The sequence below is a fragment of the Tursiops truncatus genome, chromosome 9 (assembly GCF_011762595.2).
Source record: "Tursiops truncatus isolate mTurTru1 chromosome 9, mTurTru1.mat.Y, whole genome shotgun sequence".
NCBI lineage: Eukaryota > Metazoa > Chordata > Mammalia > Artiodactyla > Delphinidae > Tursiops > Tursiops truncatus.
The window spans coordinates 86,580,112-86,604,685 of NC_047042.1; the positions used below are offsets into that span (position 1 = coordinate 86,580,112).

Genomic DNA, 24,574 nt, shown 5'->3' on the forward strand with positions numbered 1-24,574 from the left:
ACATATTGTGTGATTCCATTTATATTAATAGGAATTATATATGAATGTCCAGAATAGGGAAATCTATAGAGACAGAAAGTAGATTAGTGGTGACCTAGGGCTGGGGTTGAGGATAAATGGGAAGTCTAACAGGTGCAGGGTTTCTTTTTGGAGGAGATAAAAATGTTCTAAGTTAATTGTGTGATTGTGTGACTCTGTAACTATACTAAAAACCAACCATTGAACTGCACATACTAAGTGGGTAAATTTTATGGTATATGAATTCGATCTCAGTAAAGCTATTATTTTAAAAAATGCCCGTGACCGAGCCCCACCCATGCCAATTAAAGTTGAATTTTGGCAGGTCGAGTTTGGCATCAGGTATTTTGTTTAAACTTCTCTAGTTCAGTTTTTAATGTCTAGCCAGGGTTATAGCTACTGGTTTAGGCTAACTAGCAAGACCCTTCTCAGTGCCAGAACACTGTAAATCCAAAAGTCTAGTGTTTTATGCCTGTCCCAGTGAACAAGGTGATTTAAAAGCACAAGGGGACAAGCTGGTGGTCACCCCCCAACACACCTTAATAATAGTCATGATTAATTTCTTTGGCTGACATCTCTGAGTGAGTAGAAACCCCAGTTCCCCTGCAACATATATATATATATATATATATATATATACACACACACATACACACACATATATATGTATATATATATAGCAAGTATATTAAGAGTATTGCAAGTTTCTAAATCATGGACAGACAGTAGGCAAAGAAAGCCAATGAAAAACCTTTGTGATTATTGAAGGAGGAAACAAATTTCTGAAGAGGAGAAATTACTTATTAAATATGAAAAATAGCTACTCACATGATTGTGTGTGATGAAAACTATTGAAGGATAGACTTAGTGATGAGGTTTAGCAGTTTCTAGGAAGAAAAAAATAATATTGTAATCAAGGTAACTGGACTATTTTATTTCTTCCTATTTATGAGGGTTTAGCCAAGATCACTTTAGAAAAGTTTTTAAAAACCTGATTAAAGAACCCATCAGAATGGTACCACCTCCATTATTTTTGACACAGACAAATAAGGTTTTGGAAGTGTTGAAGATTGAGCAGTTGTAAAAAGCAGGAGTGATAGATGGAAGTGTCATTGTCACATCTCTTAAGAATCACTCGGTATTATTAGGAATCTAGGTAGGTGACCTGACCTTTTTATAACCTTCATCAGTTTAAGCTCTGACAGATAATGGCTAAGTGGTCTTTACAGGTTACCTTAACATGTCTCAGTTTCTCTGTCTATACAACAGAACTAATTAATCCCATGCCAAAGAATTTAATCAAGTTCCAGCTGCAGTGAATATGGTCAGACATCTTATTAGGTCTAGTATAAGTCAAGGTCTGATCCAGAAAACAGAAACCACTTCAAGTATTCCCATAAATTCCTTCAAGTGGGAATTAAATGTAGGGAATTTGTTATTACAGGTGAATGAGGATCTGAGTGTCAAACAGAGGACATTAGGAGAACCTGTAGATTAGCAACAGCAAGGAGCCACTGCCTCCCTTTAGCTCTTTCCAAAGGGAAGAGCCATTTACTGGAGCACAGAGGTACCCAAAGGAATTTGGGGCATGGTAGGAGCTAGAGCCAAAAAGGAGGCGTGTCTGCGGTTGGAGACAGGACCCAAGGCAGAGGCGGAGGGAGAGGAATAGCAATGCCCTGACTTCTCCTTCCCCTTTAGCCTTCAGTTTCCCACCAGGGCCTCCCATTGTCAGAACCCAGCTGAGAATGTGGAAAACAGCTGGCAGGAGTCAACCCCTGCCTCCCTCTGATACAGATCACAGCAAAGGTGAGGAAATGGATCTTAGGGCGAACAAGCTTGGACTTTCAGGGTTCACCTCCTTTTTATTCTATATCCATTAAAACTTGGTGCTTCTGCCCAATTCAAGGTAACTACTCATCATTTAAAGGAATTCTCCCTCTCTCCCCAACAAGGGTGAGTCAGCCTCATCCATCATTGAATTCATCTCACGTCTAGGATCTCTGCAGTCCCATGTCAAGGCAGATGTGATTCCTCATGTACGCTGACCTCTGAACTAGAATGAAAAGTTAATACTACCAGCTCCTCATGTAAAATAGTAGAAGAAATAGCACCTCACACCCATTAGGATGACTATTATTTTTAAAAATAAAATTAAAAATAAAATGGAAAATAATAGATTTTGATGAGATGCGGAGGAACTGGAACCCTTGTGCATTGTTGGTGGAAATGTAAAATGATGCAGCCGCTCTGGAAAACAGTTTGGTGGCTCCTCAAAATGTTAAACATAGAATTACCATACAAGCCAGCAATTCCATTTTCTGTATATACCCAAAAGCATTGAAAGCAGAGATTCAAACTGATACTTGTGCACCAATGTTCAGAGAAGCATTATTCACAATAGCCAAAAGGTGGAAACAATTCAGATGTCCATCCACAGAAGAAAGGATAAACAATCAATGAAATACACAGCCTTAAAGAGGAATGAAATTCTGATACATACTATACCACAGGTGAACTTTGAAAATATTATAAGTGAAAAAAGCCAGACACAAAGGGACATATATGATTCCACTTATATGGGGTACCTGGAATAGGCAAATTCATAGAAGCAAACTATAGAATTGTGGCTCCCAGGGACTGGAAGGAGGAGGGAATGGGAAGTTACTCTTTAATGAGTACAGAGTTTCTATTTGGAAGATGGAAAAGTTCTAGAAATAGTGATGTTGGTTGTACAACATTGTGAATGTACTTAATGCCGTTAAACTGTGCACTTAGAAATGATTCAAATGGTAAGTTTTATGTATATTTTGCTACAAAAATTAGGAGTTTGGGATTAACAGATACACACTACTATATATAAAAAAACAATAAGGACGGGGAACTATATTCAATATGTTGTAATAACTTATAATGGAAAATAATCTGAAAAAGAATATATATATATATACACAACAGAATCACTTTGCTGTACACCTGAAACTAACACATATTGATAATCAACTATACTTCCATTTAAAAAAAAATAAGGAAGTGGAAAACAAAAAGAAACCCTTGATTAATATATGCATAAAAATGCAGGGCATGGGGCTTCCCTGGCGGTGCAGTGGTTGAGAGTCCATCTGCCGATGCAGGCGACACGGGTTCGTGCCCCGGTCCGGGAAGATCCCACATGCCGCGGAGCGGCTGGCCCGTGAGCCATGGCCGCTGGGCCTGTGCATCTGGAGTCTATGCTCCACACCGGCAGAGGCCACAGCAGTGAGAGGCCTGCGTACTGCACAAAAAAAAAAAAAAAAAAATGCAAGGCTGCTGCAGCCTCCATTTCTCTAACTGGTCACATTTCTCTAATTGGTGACATTTATCACTTCCTTCTTCTACCATCCATCCCATGTTGCCCTTGCCCTGTGCCAGCGCTCAGCCACTCAGAGTGTTTAGCCTATTTGTGTTGAACTGAGCCTTTGTTCCTGAAAAAGGCTGAGTTCTTGGCAGTTCTGCCTTTAGTCGGCTGCTATGGGTTTTTTTCCGTGACTGTTACTATGGACCTGGAAATACTAAAACGGGTTCCAGTGAATCCGATGTAGTCCTCTCGGCCTTTACTTCATAGAAGCAACTCACTTTGCCCTTGGCAATTGAGGTCAGTCCTTCTAGGAATCAATTTGACCCCTTTCTCTGCCTGTTGGTTCAGTAGTGTGAGAAGCCCAAAAGAGCTGGTTGACAATCTCTCTTACCCATATAATTTAGTCATTGTTGTATTTTCTGGTGGAAGCATTCCTTCCTGAGTGCCTCTAGACCAAAGTTGTGGGAACAGGAGCAGAAACCTCCATGAGTAGTTTTAATAATGAGAAGAGGGACCTTTCCTACTTCTAATCCTTGGATTCCCAGACCTATACTTTCTTGTTATTGGAAAAATAAATAATAACAGCACTATATATTGGTGTCCTGAGTCAAAGTACCCCAGCACTCCAGCCTTGTACATGTTGTCTCCCAACTGCACCATAGCTGAATCCTGCATCAGCCATTTCTCCCGGTAAGTTTCTTGGCCAGCAACACTGTTGAACAGCATACCATGATTGCGAATAAGAGCTTGAATAAATCTGGGAGTGGTGTTCCTCGAAACATTTCAGGCAAGGAAAGCAATTCCGTGCTCAGAGTGGGTACAGCACTGCCCCCTCCAGGACGCAAGGCGTCTGGTCGTCTGCTTCTCCACCTGAGCCAGCCGGTGTCTTTCCCCTGCTCTGTTCTGGATCATAGGGGACTGCCCTTTGTACAGTGTTTCCTGGCTCTTGGGGCAGTTATCTTACAGCGGGACAGCAATGGGAAGTAGTAGTAGAAGATTTGGGGAGTGGGACAGGGTCTGAACATGTATGTTATGTGGTCAAATGTAGCCCAGATCTGCAAATCAGTCACTTTGAAACTATTTGTGATGTTTCTTTCATAAGTGCATTTAGTATGCTGAAAGTGTACTTTTTTTTTTCCTTCCTAAGATTTCAGGGAATAACAGAATTATTTAAAGACTAAATGGAGACAATTTTCACATCTTTGGCAAACTTCTCTTAAATGAATTGTCAGATCGACCTCTTTAAAGATTATAATTGTGTGGTAAAATTAAATTAAACAGGTTTTACACTCTTGGCAAAGTTCTCTTAAATGATTTCTTGTCAGATTCAAGCTCTTTAAAGATTATAATTGTGTGGTAAAATTAAACTGAACAGGTTTAACACACTCCTTCAGTGTTTTAGGCTTCTACGTGAGCATGTTGGCCTACCGATAATAAAGGTGACTTCTCACATAGGGTCAGTGCCTGAAACATACGAGTTTTGGGTTCTGATGTCTGTTCCTGGGTATATCAGAGAATCTTTAGGCCATGACTGAATGCCTCTTATTTCACCTTCTCCAGATAATGATTATTCTGCTGCCCATTTCACATAAACATATTGAATATCTTCAGTAAATAATGTGCTTTCATAATAAGCAGAAGATGAAGGCTAAGTAAAAATTCAGATCTAGAAAGAAGAAACAGTACTAACCCAGGTGCTGGGGGTAGTCACTCTAGCCATGAGACCTCCACAGTGGACACTGACTGCCATCTGTGTTTTTGGTTTTTTTGAGAACTTTTTTTTTTTTTTTTTTGCGGTTTGCGGGCCTCTTGTGGCCTCTCCCGTGGCCTCTCCCGTTGCGGAGCACAGACTCCGGACGCGCAGGCTCAGCGGCCATGGCTCACGGGCCCAACCGCTCCGTGGCATATGGGATCCTCCGGGACCGGGGCACGAAGCCGTGTCCCCTGCATCGGCAGGCGGACTCCCAACCACTGCGCCATCAGGGAAGCCCCGAGAACGTTTTTTAAAAATTGAAGTATAGTTGATTTACAGTGTTTCAGGTGTACAGCAAAGTGGTTCGACTATACAAATACATATGTATCTATTCTTTTTCAGATTCTTTTCCATTATAGGTTATTACAAGATACTGAATATAGTTCCATGTGCTATAGAGTAGGTCCTTGTTTATCTATTTTATGTATAGTAGTATGTGTCTGTTAATCCCAAATTCCTAGTTTATCCTTACCCCCCTTCCCCCTTTGGTAACCATAAGTTTGTCTTCTATGTCTGTGAGTCTATTTCTGTTTTGTAAATAAGTTCGTTTGTATCATTTTTTTAGATTCCACATATAAATAACATCATATGATATTTGTCTTTCTCTGTCTGCCTTACTTCACTTAGTGTGATAATCTCTAGGTCCATCCATGTTGCTGCTAATGGCATTATTTCATTCCTTTTTATGTCTAGGTAGTATTCCATTGTGTGTACACACACACACACACACACACACACACACACACACCATATCTTCTTCATCCATTCATCTGTCAGTGGACATTTAGGTTGCTTCCATGTCTTGGCTATTGTAAATAGTGCTGCTATGAGCATTGGGGTACATGTACCTTTTCAAATTATAGTTTTGTCTGGATGTATGCCCAGTAGTGAGATTGCTGGATCATATGGTAACTCTATTTTTAGTTTTTTAAGGAACCTCCAAACTGTTCTCCATAGTGGCTGCACCAATTTACATTCCCACCAGCAGTGCAGGAGGGTCCCCTTCTGACTGCATCTTGAGCAAGCCTGAAGCCACGGTCTTAACCAGCTTTTAGACCAACCAACCATTGCCTCCAGTTTGGCTCAAGTAACTGTAATACCCGTGTCCTCCAATTTTCCAGGTTAAAATGCTTGATGCGTCCATCTGGAAGGTTTTCTCATTTGTGGTAGGGCTTTCAGGTTTTTGGTAAACATGTTCATTGGAGAAAGTATAGAAAATACAGAGAAACACAGAGCATGATCCAGTCACACGATTAACATTTTGGTATATAGATATCCAATCTTTTTTCAGTTCATATAGATATATAATTATGTTCTTCTTAAATATAGAGTGACTACAGTTTTTTTTTTACTCAACTTCATATTATGGCTAAAAATAAACTATATCAAACATTTTTTCTATGGTATCAAATATTTTCTACTATGTAATTTCTAATGACTGCATAGTTCTCCACAGTGTGGATATGCCATAATTTATTTAATAAATTAGAGGGTTTAGGAAAAAATCTGTAGTTGAGCAGCTAGAGCCATCCCCTTAAGGTTATTGTAACACATAAAACCCGTCCACCAAACTCTTTGACATACACAAATCCTTGAAGGAATGGTTTTTCGTGTGAAATGGTTATAGCTGTCAATCATTTGTTCTCCATGTCATGGTTCTGGTGCTCTCTCCAGGTTTTCAGGGGGTGATTATGGATTCCTGTCAAATGAGATGTCTACTATGTATTCAACACGAGGCAGTTTGTATTTTTCTCCATCTATTGCTTTCCCATCGGAGGAAGTTAAGCAAATCTCTGTGAGCCAAAGGGGAATGGGATAGACGTCTAGTGCTGGCAGCACACGGCAGACATGCCCGGGTCCCAGAGATCCCGCATAAGTAGATTAGACTGCTACATAAATACATTTGTCTTGATTGTCACATTCCACCCAGGGTTACACCTACATGCGTAAAAATGGCTCCAAGCCTGTTTTTCAAAGGCAGTTTGCCTCCCTTGTTGCTTTTTAACCACCCAGCTCACAGGCATTTTTTGTGTTATAGCTATCGAAGATGATTAAGGGGCTGGGAGAGCTGATATATAAGGACAGATTAAGAAAACTAAATATTTACAACTTGACTGAGTGATAGCCAAGGGGAAGATACTATAACTGTCTGCTGGGCTCAAATCATGGAAGAGATACTGTTTTGCTTTCCCCAGTAACTCAATTTTAGGGATATCTAAATTCAGAGAAAGTTTTCTGAAGATGACATCACTTATGCTAATTAGATAATTGTGTCAGTCGAAATTACATTTCGCTGCTTACTAGCAGAGACTTGGAATAGCAGTGGCTTAAACAAATAAGGTTTCATTTTCTCTCCTATAACATGAAGCCCAGAAATGTATCGTCTGGGGCCGTGTGGCAGTTCCATGATGTCATCGGTGCCCCCATGCCCTCCTGTCTTTGGCGCCATTATTCTCAGCATGATATTCGTACTCAAGGTCACCTGGTATTTGAAGAAGAGCTACCACAGCTTCACTTACCTTGGCTGAATTCCAGAAAGGGGAAGGCAAAAGAGGTCCCTGCCAACTAAGACTGCTTGGAAGAACTTTCTCGGAAGCCCATTTCCTGATTCCAGTTTATATCTTATTGACCACCACATCAGCAAGAGGGGCTGGGAAACTGAGCAGGGTTTTTGGTTTGGTTGATTTTGTTTTTACGTTGGGTACCTTGCTTACCACAGCGATGTCAAGGTCCTTGGACTGAGAAGGCATGGGAACATGGCTGCCGGGTAGGCAACTGGTGGTTTCTGTCGCAATGACTTACCTCTTAAAGATTCTGAGAAGTCTGGACTCTGAGACACAGTGACATTTGCTATGACGTTCCATTTGTAAAACTAGCCCTTGCGATCTAATTTATTTACTTCACGTCACTCATCTATTTCAATTTATTTGTCACAGCATACCCTGGGTTGATGCTAAATAAACCAGCCATCTCAGCAGACCTAAGAATAATAATAACTACAACTTACTAGCTTTTACCCAGTTCCATGCACTGTGTTACGCACTTCACATCACCTGAATGGTTTGCTTCAAAATACTCCAAGGGGGATGGGGAGTAGATATGGATAAATGAAATAGTACTCACCATGAGTTGCTAATAATTGAAGCTGAGCAATGGGTATGTGGAAGTTTGTTATTATTTATATACTCTTCTCTCTCCTTTTGTAATAACGGAAATTTTCCCAGTAAAGATCTTTAAATCACCTCATCTACATCTTACATTATTTCATATGAGGTCGGTACTATTACCCCTAGCTAACAGTGCTCAGGGCAGTTAAGCAGCATCACACAGTGAGTGAGTGGCAGATTTAGGATTCAGACCCAGGTCTGCCTGACTTAGAAGCCTGTGCTCTAACCCTTACTATTCAAAGAAAGCATGCTTCCCCCATAAGGAGACTAAACCTCATCAGAAATGTAGAGTTTCAGGCCCCACCCAAGCCCTATTACAGGACCCCCGAATAAGGTTTGTTTGCACACCCGGGGTTCCCATGCTCTGTTCACTGCACTGTTATTGCCTTCGTAGCCACAACTTAACCAACTCAATCATGAGTTTCCCATAAAAAATGTTACCCTCTGTTGAAGCAAGAAGCCTTATCATGAGTCACTGCTTGGTAGCATTTAATAATAATTGAATAGGCACTTAATTCGGAGCAGTTAACCTCTTTCAACCTTGAGTGTCTGCTGTAGTGCTGAGCACTACATTCCTGTGTCAGTTAAGCACCATTCTGACTATGTGTCAGCTGCTAATAACCACTGCTTGCTTGAAACTTGGTTTGGTTTGTTCTATTGAAATAACGCCCTTGCTTCTGTTAACTTAAGGTGTTGTGAGTTTTAAAAGTTTTGGGACTTAACAGAAAACTGTTCAGCTACCTGTTCTACCTTCCAGCAGCATCATCTCTGCTTACCCACCTCTGTATAACTTTCCTGAAAAGACATGATTTTTCTCCCTAACATCTTCAGTCATCTCGTATCATTTCAGCCCTGTTTTTGAAAGAAAGAGAACTATGGGTCAGTTCTTGTGTGTCCTGTAGGCAGAACATCAGCCTCCATTTCTCCATCTGTGCCTTGGCTGTGCCATATGGTCTTTAGGACCCCTTCCAATGTCATTCTTCTCTAACCCCACATAACGTGATTTTTCAAGCCCCCCAAAACAAAAACATTGTGAAGACACTGGACTGTATGTGAAATCTACTTGATTATGTTTTTTCAGCCAGTGAAAGGATCCCTCATTGATTCGTACTCGTTTCTCTGTCCGAATAATGAATGCCTTGACGCTGTGTAGCTTCCTTGCCTCAGATCCGTGTTAGAACAAGTAAATGAATGAATGAATAAATGAATGAATGAGGCCTGTCATCCATCTCAACTATAATCTGCTTTCTCAAAGAGGCTGTGCCCTCCGCTTTTGAAAAGGTTAAAAGATTTTCAAGCTGCCAGGTGAATGTGTTTGTTTTATATATTATAATCACCTTCAAACCGTGTATATACTTAACACCCTAAGCTGTTCTTCAACTTCCATAGCAGAAGAGGTAAGGGAAAAACCTACAAAAGAGCAGGCATCAAAGCCATCCCCAGGGACCATCACTGTATAGGTCAGGCCCATGCTGGTTGAGGGTACAAGCATCAGAGTCGCTTCATTCTTCTTCCACGAACTCTTTCTCCTACAAGAGTAATTTGAAGCCAGTTTATGTATAAGATAATGTTCTCACAAAATTAAACCTAGGAAAAATAGCATGCTGTAATATAGTGACAATAACAACCATTTTGCTAGACATGCCTTAGAATGTCTTGTCCACCCCTATCTTTTCCATGCTATAAGTAAAGTGTGTTTCTGATTTGTTTTGCAGAGCAGCCTTTGGCAAGGAGTCAGAAGTTCTTATTGGGAACCTGGGTGATAAATTAATCCCTCCACAGGACATCCTCCGTGATGTCAGCGACCTCAAAGCCTTGGCCAACATGCATGAGAGCTTGGAATGGTTAGCAGGTCGAACAAAGTCGGCTTTCTCCAATCTTTCTACATCCCAGAGTAAGTACCAGCAGGGTGGTTCCTGTGGGGACAGCTGAGGAACTAGACTGAATACTTTCATTTGAAATGCCATAAGGGGACATGTCCGAGTTGTTGGAAGATCTGTGCAAGAATTCTGCTTGTGCTGAGCCTCTGGTACTTTGTCATTCTGTGAAAGGAAGTAATCTCAGCTTCCCCACGTGGGGCGTGGGAAGCCAAAAAGGCCCATGTTAACATAGCTTGATGTTAAACCTTAGAAACACCGGATTGTGTAAGATTGAACCACTGTGTCTTAGCACAGAAAGCAATACATTTTGTCCTTCTTACAACTTTTCAAGGGTAGAAACTGTGTCTCAGAGCTCAAAGCTGAGCACGCAGTTGATGTTTTCATTTTAACTGATAGAAAACGAATGAAAAAGTATCTAAAAAGAGAATAATAGAAGTGATCAAGTTGCTAGAAAACAGAGACAATGAGAAAAACATTTATTCTGGAAAAGAGATGGCTGAAAGATAACCTCATTATACATCTCAAGGAAATTAAGGAATAGGGTCTGAAGTAAAAATGGGAAACCTTTTTCTATCAAGGACCAATGACCAATTATTTCAAAAATAATTTGAAAACTTTGGGACACATAAACTTTATTCAATAAGTATAGCACAAATGTTTTTTAAAAGCATTAGTTCAGAAGTGTTAAACAGTTAAAGGCAAAGAAAAAATGATATGAAGAAGGAATAAAGGAGATGGGAGATTTGAATGCATGAATGGAGGGACAGAAAACAGGATAGAAAAAAGCAAAATCACAGCAAGAACATGAAAGAAACTGAATCAGCTCTGAAGTTAGTATTAGAACGAACTGTTAGAAGATTGTTAGAAGGAAAAAACTTGTATTATTTGGACTGTGGACTTCAAAGAAAGTTATTTTTTATCATTGTCTCTTGAAAAGTTATTATTGCTTGATTAACCATGATTTCCAGCCCAGAGAGGGAGAAGATGTGGATGAAATAAACCAGAGTAAATTATGCCCTGAAATGCAGGCCCCCCGGGCAGAGTCTAGGAGACCTTTGAATGCTCACTTACTTATGATCTCATGCTGATTGTGTAGCTGTCCTGGGGGTCAACAGGGGGTGAGGAAAGCAGATGGAAGGAGGGGGCTTCTGAGATTACGTATTCTGCTTTAGAAATCTTCAAATATTACTTTTTATTTATACTCTTATGTTTGCACTTTTTAGTATTTAAAATAGTACTTTTAGCTGACGATAAAATTGTACATGTTTATTCTTAGAAATGTATTCACCTACTAAGGATAGTTTGGACTCAGTATCGGGTCTGAGCAGACTCTGCCTAAGTAGGTATCCTTGAGGGGTTTTCAACTTTATAACGACCTCATATCAGGGAACCTGTCACAAGTAGTAGTCAGAATAAGCCATTTTATCTCCCAGACTCACCCGACTCCACCAAAAAAAAAAAAAAAAAAGTCAGCAAGAGCTGACTCCCTTTTGCTAGTTGCAAAATAAACAGCTCTGGAAAGGGACCAGAGGCCTCTTTTCCTAGTTTCCTTTGACTCTTGCAAATGTAGGGCTGCTTGGGTTGGTTTGTCAGTGATGACTGGAAGGAGTCCTCTGGTTCGGTGGGCCATCGAAGTCCAGTATTTCATAATGCAGTCTCTTATTTTGGCAGCACAGCCTCCCAGGTTTCTGTTCTGTCCATCCTAAGAGAGCTCCACGAGGCAGAATAGGACGCAGCCTCCACAGCAAGCCACTGAGTGATTCACACAGTCTAACCTGGCTTCAGCTGTTCTCAAAAAGAGAAAGATGCTCTGTGAGTTACGGTCAACTTTGTAATTGCACCATTTACCTGTTCTGTTCACGTCACCGAGAGTCCCTAGTACAGCTGATGTCTAATTCACGTCTTCCAGCACCTCTGTTATTCTGACAGAGACCTCTTGTCCCATGCCCATTAATACCTCTCATGTGCTCAGTTCCATTTTATAGGCTGTACCCTCTCAGTTCCTTTCAGGGTGATTATTCCAGCCAGTGAGTGATTTAAGCGACTGTTAGCATTTTGACGATCAGTGCAAAGCCCAAGTGAACTGTAATCACTACTTATGGTGTCTCTGTAAAAACAGAGCATCCAGCAAACCTGGTTTATTCTGCTAACAATATGCCTTGCTCACCCACACGGGGCTGTTCTTTGAATTCCCAGGAGGGATGCCCACTGATGTTTATAATTTGAACAAAGCAGGGAATGGGTTACTTTGATTGGCCATGTCAGTGTGACTTTAGAAAGGGAATAAAGGACAGCTCTTTATTATTCTTTTGAAAAGTGAACCAGATGATTACCTCAACAAAAGTGTTGCCAAGTCTGGAGACTCGATAGCATGAAGAAAATGCCAGACTGTTGTCTAGCACTCACAGAGACTCAGGATGGGGAAAAGGCAAGAAAAGAAGCATAGAAGTTTCTTTTCTTGTCCACATCCTTTAACTATTTGGTATGGTAAATGCCATGCTTTCTTATAATTAAGAAGCTACTAGTAGAATGGAATGGAGGAAGTTTGCAGAAAATTATTTTCATAGTAGAAAATCTCTTTAGATATTAATAGCGGTATTCTCCTCCACCTGAAATATCTCATGTCATAGTGAAGAGAGTATTGCATTTTAATGGCAGAGCATGGCTGGCCACTTGCCCAGGAGATAAGAGTTGACCATTTTTTCAAAGACGGTTTTTCCATCTCTTTTAGTATTTGCCTAAGCATCACTCTGTGTTCTTTACATTTAAAAGAGTCTCCTCACCTCCTGTAGATCCTGACTACTCCAAAGGCAGTGCTCTTAACTTTCACAGTCCATGGTTCCTGCTCCATTTCTCCTGGTATTCCCCTGCTCAGCCTTCCTTAACCCTGTTCTACTTAAGATTCTTTCTGTTGAAAGTCACAGCCCAATTAAAAGAAAAAGAATGCATCAATTTATAAAACTGGTAAATCAAAAGACTTCAGGTGTGGCTGGATCCAGAGGTTCACAAGATAACACCATGTAACAGACATGTTTACACACCTGCTCTCTCTCCCCCACTTTCTCTATTTTTGGTGTATTTCCTTTATTGCTTTCCGTCTCAGGTAAGACCTTTTTGTATGGCAACATCCTTGGTTACCAGCAGCCCCAAGATTATTTGATCCCAGACAAAAAGAGCATTTTTGCCAACAGCTCCTGAAACAGTCCTAGAGAAGACTTGGATTGACCTAACTTGACCTCCTCTCATGGGTCTCTCAGGCTCTCTCTGTATATGCCTAGTTTTCTGACTCTACCCACGACTCAGTCTCCCACTCCCACTTCTAGAATATCTTTATGTTCAGGGTCTGTTTTAACAAATATGCTTTCAGTGCAAGGAAGTTGAGCAGAATCATATGTAGCGTTGGGCATTCAGGATCTAGGTTTATACATATTTTCTCTCATTGATCACAATTTCAACCTTGTAGTAAAGGCACAGGATAGTATCTGTAATATCTGCTGTTTGTAACAATCCTAAATAAGAAGTCTGAGATTAACTGTTATGGTTAAGAAAATTCTCAGAAAATAGTGACCTAGATAAAAATTAAGAGTGTATTCAATCGGAACACTAATGATTTTCTTTTCTATTTTATCCCTTTGTTTTAAGGATGTGTTGCCTTTAAAAATAGGGTACAGAGAACTTGAAGGGGGCTCCAGAGCTTGTTTTGACTGCATTTGCTTCCTCAAGGGGACGCCTCCTCTCTTTCTCAGATTCTGTAAAAAAAAAAAAAAAATCTCCAGGGTTAGAGAATCTAAAACTTCCTTGATTATATATTCTGCTCTTTAAGTAACCTTACCATCGAGGAGGTCATCTGTTTTTTATTAAAGTCCCTTTGCTTCAGTCTAAACCTCTTCTGTCCTATTCTTCAGAAATTAAATGTTGAATATTTTTTCTATGAAATACTTTAATGTGTCTGAAAACATTTCCCTGGTCTCTACCTGCCCATCTCTGGATATTAAAAACTTTTGGCCTGAGGGTCCCACCCAGTCTCTGAGTCCAGGGCAACCAAATCTAGCAGAAGTAGGAGCCCAGATCAGGCCCAAGTTCGCTTACACTCTCTCGGATGGTGGTTTGACTGTTAGCCTTTGTGAATGTGGCCCATGTTGCAGGTTCCTTCAACACCAGTTGTATCCCCTTCTGGCTCCCTCAGCTCCTGTTACCGCAGTTCTTGCTGTGCCCACGTGCATTGATAATAAAAAGTCATACTGTAATCTTTTTTTTTTGCAAAACCACAGGGTCAAATAAATCTCATAATTTTGGTTCCTGGAATTGGTTCATGAATTGCAGTATTAGTTATGCAGTTATTTATATACTTCTTTTTTCTTGTATTGTGGTAAGATATACATAACATCAAACACACCATTTTAACTGTTTTTAAGTGTGCAGTACAGTAGAGTCACGTGAACTCTATTTATTACTATGCAACAGATCTCTGGAACTTTTTCATCTCACATAACTGAAACTCTGTACCCACTGAACAATAAATACCATATTTCCCCCTCTCCCCCAATCCCTGGTAACCACTTTCCACTTTCCATTTCTATGAGTTTGACTACTTTTAGATGCGCCCTTATAAGTGGAATCGTGCAGTATTTGTCTTTTTGTGACTGGCTTATTTCCTGTAGCCTAGTGTCCTCAAAGTGTTATAGCATATGACCGGATTTCCTTCTTTTTTAAGGCTGAATGATATTCTGTTGTATGGATATACGACATTTTCTTTATCCAGGCATCTGTCAGTGGACATTCAGAGTTCACCCACCTCTTGGCTATTGTGAATAATGCTGCAGTGACACATAAGTGTGCAAATTATACTTCTTTCTTAAAGCAGAACTATTCTTAGGGATCTTAGAAATCATCTGGTCTAACTCAGATGTTTTGCACATGGAGGAATCAAGGCTTCAGAATGGTCACTCTGCATGTCTCTGCCTGAACTGGTATGGAAACAAGCCCTCAAATTGCCACTTTAATTTTCTCTCTACTACATCATCGTCTTGACCGTTACCGAGGTTAAGTACTGGCAGTGATAACAGTTCCATTCATACCCTATTCCTATTAAACCATCCAGGAAGGTCATCATATTTTTTTTTTTTGATGAAAGCACTTTAATGCCTACAGTCAACTCCTGATCATTTCTGATCATCGTCTTGTGTGTAACCAGACTTTCTGTGCTTTAAATATACGGAACTATTGCACATATCCCTTTTTGAATATCATCTTACTTGTAATAAAATATCTTATTAATTTTTCTCCCTCTTTTTTTGTTCTACAAATATTATCAAAGTTAGAAACTCTACCTGTCTCGTTATCATGTTAACAGAATATCTTCTAGCTACTGCACTCTCCTATGGCAGCAGCCACTAACCTTGTGTGGCCATTGAAATTAATTAAAACTAACTGAAATATAAAATACATTTGCTTAGTCACACTAGCCACATTTCAGATGTTCAGTGGCCACTGTATTAGCGAGGTTGTAGAACATTTCCATCATCACAGAAAGTTCTTTTGGATTGTGCTATAGATCAACACTTAGTTCGCTACTGATAAAGTTCTAAAATAATGCCAGTTCATACAGTTAGCTTTTTGAAACATACTTGAAATGTCCACCTAGTTCTATCAAGACATGGATAAATACTTTACTTGTTCAGTCTCCAGATCCCCTGACAGAGAAGTATGTGTTAGGCCTGGCTTTGTCCAAAATTTTTTCTATTGATGCTAAAGGGAAAAGAGTTTAGTGGTCAAATACACTTGAGACCCATTAGATTAAAGAACCTTAAATGTACTTCCTGCATACAGTAAAACTTTTAAAGTCTTTTTATGTCAACGGAGTAATTACAGCAATGCAGTGTTTCCCAAACGTCTTTATCAATGGAATTCTCTCGCCCCAGAGCATCTTACAGGACTTTTCTTTTATGGAACAACTTCTGGTAAACACTGTCCTATGCTATATTTATATAATTTGTTCAGAATCGTTTATTTCTCACAGCATAGGCACAAGATAGGGCATATGCTTCACGACTGCAGGAATGTAATTTCATATTATTCGCAGATTTGCACACCATCAGATGACTTCTGTTGCAATTTGGTTACTTTATTACTTGATTGAATTATTTTTAGAAATGTTCAAGTCAACCAATATGAAATGACTATGGCTTCTTTTTTGCTTGTTTCAAACCTGGCTGCTGCCCAATCATTACACTTCACTCACAGTTCTCAAAGATTCCAGCTACTAATGTAATTCCACACCTCAGTTCACTGATGAATGTTAATATGTCCAGAGATTGATTTTTTAAGAAAAATTTTAATTTAGAATACTTCCAGATTTTGAGTAAAGTTGCAAAGGTAGTACAGAATTCCTGTGTATCTCATACCCAGTTTTCCCAGTTGTTAACATCTTACATTTGTCGCAACAGATGAGCCAATATTGATACATTATTATTAACTAAGGTCTGTATTCACATTTCCTTAGTTTTTATCTGATGTCCTTTTTCTGTTCCAAGATCCCATCTCTAGGATATCATAATACATTTAGTCGTTGTCTCTTTAGCCTCATTTAGACTGTGAAAGTTTCCTAGACTTTCCTTGTTTATGATGACCTTAACAGTTTTTTTGTTTGTTTGTTTTGGTTTTTTTTTTTTTTTTTTTTTTTTTTTTTGCGGTATGCGGGCCTCTCACTGTTGTGGGCTCTCCCGTTGCGGAGCACAGGCTCCGGACGTGCAGGCTCCGGACGCGCAGGCTCAGCGGCCATGGCTCATGGGTCCAGCCGCTCCGCGGCATGTGGGATCCTCCCGGACCAGGGCACAAACCCGTGTCCCCTGCATCGGCAGGCGGATTCTCAACCACTGTGCCACCAGGGAAGCCCTCGACCTTAACAGTTTAAAGGAATACTGGTCAGATATTTTGCAGAATGTCCTTCAATATGGGTTTGTCTAATCTCTTTTCATGATTAGACAGGGCTGGTGGGTTTGGGGAAGGAAAACCACAAAGATAAAAACATTCTCATCGCATCTATCAAGGATAACTGCTATCAATGTGACTTATCACTAGTGATGTTCTGGGATTGATTTTTGTGCCTCCGATTCATATAGTCCCCTCTAGACAGTTCCTTCTGAACTCTAGATCGACTTTCCACTTTCCCACCACAAACTGCTTTTGTCTCTCTTTCTAGTGACCATTTTTTAACATGATGAATGCATCTATTATAAGCCCAATGTTTGGACAAGTTGAATAGCTGCTTAAAAAAATAGTCGTCACAATTATGCAGTTGATAAAGATTATAATCTTGTGGGTCTGAAAGGCCTACGGAAGGAGATGTGTTTTTCTGCCCTGAGCCACTCGATTCGGGCCTGAAGCTACTTCTTAGTTGCCACACGCGCTAAACAATCCTTAGTAAATGTATGCTATTAATTTCCCTATTATATAATAGGGAAATTAATATTAATTTATTCCCTAAATGTACCCTATTAATTTCAGACAAAGCCGTGCTGAGATTAAAAGAGCTATCTGAACTTTTCTTCACCAAAAATAAAGTTTTATTTTACCCCATTTACATTAGGTCCTTCTAATGTGCAGTGTTGACTGAAAACCCACTTACAAGTGAAACTTATTTCCTGACAAATGTCCTTTTAGAGTAGCGATTCTCAAAGTTAGCTGCATGTCAACTGTAATCAGTTGGGGAGTTTTAAAAAATACTGATGCTGGGCCCCACTCCCAAAGATTTTCATTTAATCGTTCCAAGATGTGGCCTGGGCATCCCCAAACCATTCACATCAGAGGTTGAGAACCACTGTCCTAAAGGATTGCTTCTCATCCTCGGCTTATATTAGGATGACCTATTGAGCTTCCGGTCAGACTCTCTGCGGGAGATGCCCAGAGTACCATGCTTTCAAAAAGTCTCCTCAGGCAATTTCAACAAACAGCCGAGGTGGAGACCCACTGATTTCTGAGCCCTCCAGCATTTCTTCTTTAATTTCTAGAGCTCTTATATTTGGGAAATGCTTTATAGTTATTTTGCCAGTTTTAGTCTCAAAAGTTTATGTTTTGAGTTAACGAGATATCTTTTGGGTTAACATGACTTCCCATTTTACAGACGAGAACACCAGGCTCAGAGTGTTGTAATTCGTGTCTATACTAGAGTCAGGACAGCTGCCCACTTCTGCTTAGCAGTTCCTAGTTAGCCAAACTGTCCCCCAGGTCTGCTTAAAAATAAAAACCTTCCTCTTACCTTTTTCAAATCAGTGAAATGAGAAGGGCACAGAAGGAATCAGTGTCTCTCTTAACACAAAAGGCTGTGATTGCCAAACCAACTGAATGAATGTAGAAGTGTTTACAAGTCAATTATATCACTGAAAAGAAAGATGGACAAGGTCCAGGTGTCTGTACACCCCCCATCCCTCGAGTATATGGTTTTTTCGCCAACCAGGAGGCCTTTATACATTGCCAACTATGATTTAACATTTTCTAGAAGGTGGAATAGGAATTGAATATGAATAGAGCTCTCTATCATGGGCTTTTTCTGCCCTAATGGCAAATGGAAGATAAAATGCAGACCCCCACCCCCTCCCCTTGCTGTTTGTTTTTCTGCCTTGACACAAATGAGAATTAAAATGTCCCTAGACAAGATCTCCTGGGACATTGTCCCATTTCAGCTTTGCTTTTGTCAATCCATTAAGCCAGAATTTTTCTGTCATGATTTCATCTGATTATTTTTAATTAAAACTCTGTGTATGGTAATTTCTCTCCTGCTCCGGTATTTACAAGTTTCAAATATTTGTGGACTGTTATCAGACAGCACCTCCTCAGCAGCTGCTTAGCCTAACTCTACATACTTAGTGTCTCGACTCCTCTTTTCGAGGTTGGGCTTTCTCTGCCATAATCATTTTTTGGTCTTGTTCGTTGTCATTTTCTTCAGCTGACTCTCATTCTGTGGTTTCACTCTTATCATTCCTCTTCCTCAATTGCTGACAACTTCCAAATTCATTGTCATTGGTTCGTTTCACGAGCATACTGTTTACTAAGAAAATTACATTACCACTGGAATAATACCTTGTTCAGGGCTTTCCCACCTACTGTCCAATCTGGAATTTGTTTTGATCTTATCTAATTGACACAACTTCTACTTTTGTGTGAGCCTTTATCGCTTTTTTGAAAAGTGTCCAAATACACTTCCATGTTGTACCAGTTTCCGAATTAATCATATGTTTTGTAGGAATGAAAACACTAAACGACAATTTATGATGATTCAGTTTTGTTCATTTTCAGTCTTAATTGTACTCTATTGTTACTTATAAGCTGATTGAAATTTATCTTCATGAAGAAAGACTTGTGTGGAGAAAGTCCCTGCGCTCAGGGTGTTCACCTGGTTGTTCTTAGGAACTTTCTGAGGCCCATGTTGTTACAAACAATGGAGATGCTGGTTATTCTCTCACTTTATAAGGAAAAACATCTGGACCCCTGTAGCTCCTTCTCCACATTGATGTACTCTGCACTGTTACTACTGATTATCATCCAAACTTCAGGCTGACCCATGCCGTTCCCATGTTCCTTTCTTCTCAGTACATCTTAAGTACTGATAACACGGGTTAGTCCCCTTTTTAAACATTTCTTATTTTTTTCCCTTTCCTCTCATTGAATACCCTCACATGGCTCCTAGATCGTGGTCATTTTGCCTCCCTCTAAACCTCTATGTTTTTCTTTTATTTCATAGACTCTTTCCCATGCTTCTCCTTTAGTCTTGGAGGCTTATAGTACATATTTGACTTTGAAGTCAAGTACACTTGGGGACAAATGAGGCAAGTTATTGTATCACCAGAGGAAAATGATTTCACCTTTCTGGACTAAATAGGTCTTCTTACTTGTTAAATAGATACGATGATGCATCCTGACTGGGTTGGTGTAACCATTACATGAGATGATGAACTTGGAGTTCTAAGCATGAGACACAGAGTGGGAACTTAATATGGGGTTCCTGGGGTTACTACTATGAATCCTATCACTGGGGCTCTCGCTTATTGCTCTGCTCCCCGAATGCTGGGTCTTCACCTTCTCCCACCCCTTCAGGGTTCTCTTTTATCTCAAGTCTTGTGGTTGCTTTTAAAACGCTGTTAACATCTGTCCTTTTTGTTTTTCAAAACTATGAAAAGAGGGTTCCGATGTTGTTGAAAAACATGCCAGGAGCAAATACAGTTCCTTCTTGTCAATCAGCTGGTCATCTGTCAAGTCCATTGTCCTGTGCCGAGTACTGATTAGAAAACAGCACCCTACCTCCCTTAGCAAGGAGGTGATTGTGAAGCTATGGAGGGCTAGTGCTGTGGGCATTCTAATGTAATTTTGGAGTTTTAAGTATCTACTCATAAAGAATTATGTGGCTGTTTCTTTGAAAATGCCAACATTTGTATCGAGAAGGGAAATATTTTATGAAAATATGGTAATATCATGGATGGCTTAAGTGTGGTGACTGGGAGCTTCCAGATGAATGATTGTATCTTCAAACAAAACTCTAAAATGGAAACAGGAAGAAGAAATAGGAATGAAAATCTCTGGGGAAAGGGGGAGGCAGAAGAAGGTGGAAAGCAAGAGAGGGCTTTAAAATAGCATGCTGAAATAGCAGAGCCAGACGGAGGAGAGGGTGGAAATGCAGAATTACCCGGGTTGACACCCTGAGCGGAGGTGAGGAGAAGTGGCTGCTAGGGCAGCAGGTTTTGAAAGAGAAATCGGAGGGGACCGACTTGGCCGCCACACAGAAAAAAAAAACCTCTTATAATGAATGAGAAGTAAGTGAAAGATTGTACCTGAAGGCACTGATTGTGCTATTAAATGTAAGCTCTTATCTGGAAAAGCCCTCAGATAGTTGGGTGCTTTAAAATGTGAGATAAGCCCCCTTACCAACATGAAGCCATGACTTCATGAACTTCTCACTAGAAAAAGTCTTTTAAAAGACTTTTAAAAAGTCTTTTAATTTCTTCACCCTCAAAACTAAGCATGGGTATACTACAAGTGCAGGGGACCAGGAAAGATGAATCCTGATGGGGGAAACAGAAAGAGGATAGAGGGCTGGCCTGGACTGAATGGAAGAAATCTCTATCGCTTTGTGGGATTGGATTTAGAAAAATGTTCCAAAACATTTTTGGATGTAAACTGAATCTGCTTTTTCAGACAGCTTACTTATTAATCAGTAGTACACAAAGACCCTTTGCAGTCAGCCAGCCCCCGGGAAAGTGTAACAAAGGGACGGTATACGTGAATGTGTGTGCATGTGACAGTCCCAGAGGATGCCAAGATGATGACAATGGCACTCAGCATTTAGACTGCATTTCATACTTTTTCAAGGACCTTTATAATCATTCATTCTTAATCCTTTATCCCTGCCTCAAGCTGCAGTTAATAGCCTTTATTCTCTCAGTTTTACAAAGCATGATCATGAAACAGAAGTTTGGCCATTGGCCCAAGGTCAAAGTGAGACGGTGACAAAATCTAGATTGAACCCTACTGTTCTCAGAGTGCAGACCACAGTGTCTAGAAAAACAACATAATTGCCTGTTGCTAGTGTGCCCCAGAACACCAAACTAGCGCACCTCTGTTTCCCTCCCCGGGATAATGCTATTCTCTAGCTGTCTGCCAAAATCACAGCAGCGAGATAAATGGCACGCTGCATCCCAGAATGCGTCTGTGAATGACACTGGGTGCACTTTAAAGGGGGTGGTCTTGACCTTCACCCGCTGTAAGAAGCCGAAGCTGGAAAACCTCCACCCCCCCTGCCAAGGATCTATTTCGAAACCAAATTTTATAGTCGTGTATTTAGGGAAAGATTCTCAGTTACTTTATTATCCTAAATTCAATATCGTAATTTATATCCACTCTTATAAACTATACAATAAAAATGTAAACGAACTCCCTTCTTCTTCATATGAGGTACAGGAATATATCAGTTGTAGGTCTCCAAGGCACAGTGTTGTTTATGAATAGCAGTTAATTCTGTGTACTAACATCTTTGAGGTCTGGTCGTTGAATCCTAGGTGAACTTGACTGGAGTTCTTAACTAACAACGTAATCCAATTTTTATGAAAGGAAGAATAATGAGGACTTTTCTCTAAGACTAATGAAAAACCTAAATGTTTTTCTAGAAACCAAGAATATCTGATCAGATTCTTCAAGGAAGCAAAAATCCTGTAAATGTCAGAAAGGTGTTACATTCTGGAAAACCCCTTTGGTCAAATTCATCTAAAGAAGGTGCTACTTGCAGGTGACTTTTCAGCAAGTCTGTCAAAAGCTTCTTGCTACAGATAAAAATTCAGTAACCTTTCACTGTGGATGTGCCACAATTATCACTCATTTAAAAACAGTCCCTCTAATAGAGTATTTTATCATGCTGGACAGTCTCTGCATTGTTCATTATTTGGTGTTTGCTGAGCTGACGGCACTTCCACAGCACTTTTCTTATCTCTACTTCTTCAGAATTGGATTTTATATTTCTGAACCAGCCAGATATGACAAGTCATTTTCTTCCCTCTTGTCTTTTAAGAAACGCAAACTTGATTTCTTTTTTTTCAACAATCACCACTTAAAGTTATTGGAAATGTCTGTATTAACTAGCATTGGGATATGCAGTGGAAGACTATTGCATTTTAATTGCAATTGGGGTTTCCTCTCTTCTTTTTCTTTCTTTTTATTTTCCAATATTTGTGTGTTCTGTATCTCTTTGGAACCTCATTCTTCGAAAACACACAGTGTACAGCAAAGATGAGGTATTATGAAGCCTGATGTTCCTAGAAGACAACATATTATTTGAATTATTGTATTCCTGAACCTCAGGAAAGGTGGTGATAAGCTATGTAAGTGGGTCTCTGTATATAAAGATTGTCTTTATATGAGAAACTTACTGAAAGGAAAATGATAAAGTCATTAGCCTAACACCTGGGGTGGGGGGGATTGCCAGTTCAAACAATATCTCTTTCTATATATAGCTCATTATTGAGAATCTTAACATTTTAAGTCTGAAAAAATGCAGCTACCTGTGGTTCCAAGTGAATGATTTTTAAAAGCTCCATGACACATACTTTTAGGTGTTTACATTTTATCCCAGGTTTTATCTTGGCCACTTTCACGGAATAGTTCTATTTTCAAATTAAGATCAAGTCTCTTCTCTTTATAATGAGGAATCTCTGGGAGATTTGGGTGAGGCAGCCTGAACAAAGGATCAGAATAAAGCGGCCGCATGTGCTCTGACTTTATTGGAAACTCTCTCCTTGGGCCTACTGAGGACCTGTCCATTTTCTCCAAGAGAGTCTGTTGCACAATTTTTAGGGAAGTAGAGAACTTCACTCAAGAAATGATGACAAGATTTTTGACCTTTTATGCCACAGCCTTTAAGTAGTGGTGCCAGAATACTGAGAAAGACCGTGTAGAGAGAAATTCTCACTGAAACACTCATTTTAAGATTCATGGATTATTATTGTAAGTATCAAAACAGAAATAACATCAGAGTCTTTTTTCGTACACTAATTATAAAGGCCATCCTGTAGGATCAGCTTTATGAAGAAAAATATTTGCTCAAACTTTACCCAGAGAGAGATGTTCAGAACTTCTATCATGTCTACTTCTGAAAGCGGGAATGTGATGAAAAATCCACCATCGTATTATTTGTTTAAAGGTACCACAAGCCCAATTAACGCGTTTGCTCAAGCCAACAGCCTTTGGGCTTCTCACAGAAATCTTGGAAGTGTGCTAGAGAAATGCCCCCGCAAAAGAGTTTTGCATATGCTGCTGGATCTGCCTCGATCTGCGAAGCACAACAGGGGTCACTGACAGACAGATGGCTGCCACAAGCGACACCAGTGGCCAGAAGCTCTTCCCACCACCTCCTGTTCCCACAAACAAGCGGGGAGAGATGCTTTTCTTCAACACCATGCCTAGACTTTCTCTCCCCTGACCCAGCCCTACCCATGGAATATTGAGGCAAGACCGACATCTAACGTTACAATCCTGCCTTATTTCTATTACTCAGCACCAACAAAACAGAGGAGCATGGCCTTGGCCTGGCACAAGGCACTTTTGATATCATCGATGATACTGTCTGTGTCCTAAATCCCTCACAGGATTGCTTTGAGGATCAAGCCAACTACTGTACGCATGACCCCTGATCCGGTGCCTACTATACAATGTTCTCTCAATAAATGGTAGTTTTTTCCTTCTGTTTCTTCTCTCTTTAAACTCGTTGCCTCAATCTTAGCCATCCTAAGAATATTTCATTTCCAACTCTTTCATTTTACTCTCCATATTTGCCCATGATGGTGCTCAGTGTGAAATGCCAAGTCCGCCTCCAGTTTCCCCCCTTCTCCTATCCTTCCTGTTGATGACTGGCGCATTCTGCTTGATCATTGAATTTCACCGC

At 40.1% G+C, this 24,574-nt stretch overlaps 1 protein-coding gene across 1 annotated transcript in view; it reads left to right on the forward strand.

The window, feature by feature from the left end:
• The window catches only part of EXOC4 (exocyst complex component 4), an 817,730-nt gene that overhangs the window by 687,648 nt on the left and 105,508 nt on the right, over positions 1-24,574 (forward strand). Inside the window, exon 14 of the mRNA XM_019921782.3 lies at positions 9,988-10,166. Coding sequence (XP_019777341.1) covers positions 9,988-10,166 — 179 coding nt within the window. The remainder of the gene's footprint in view (positions 1-9,987; positions 10,167-24,574) is intronic.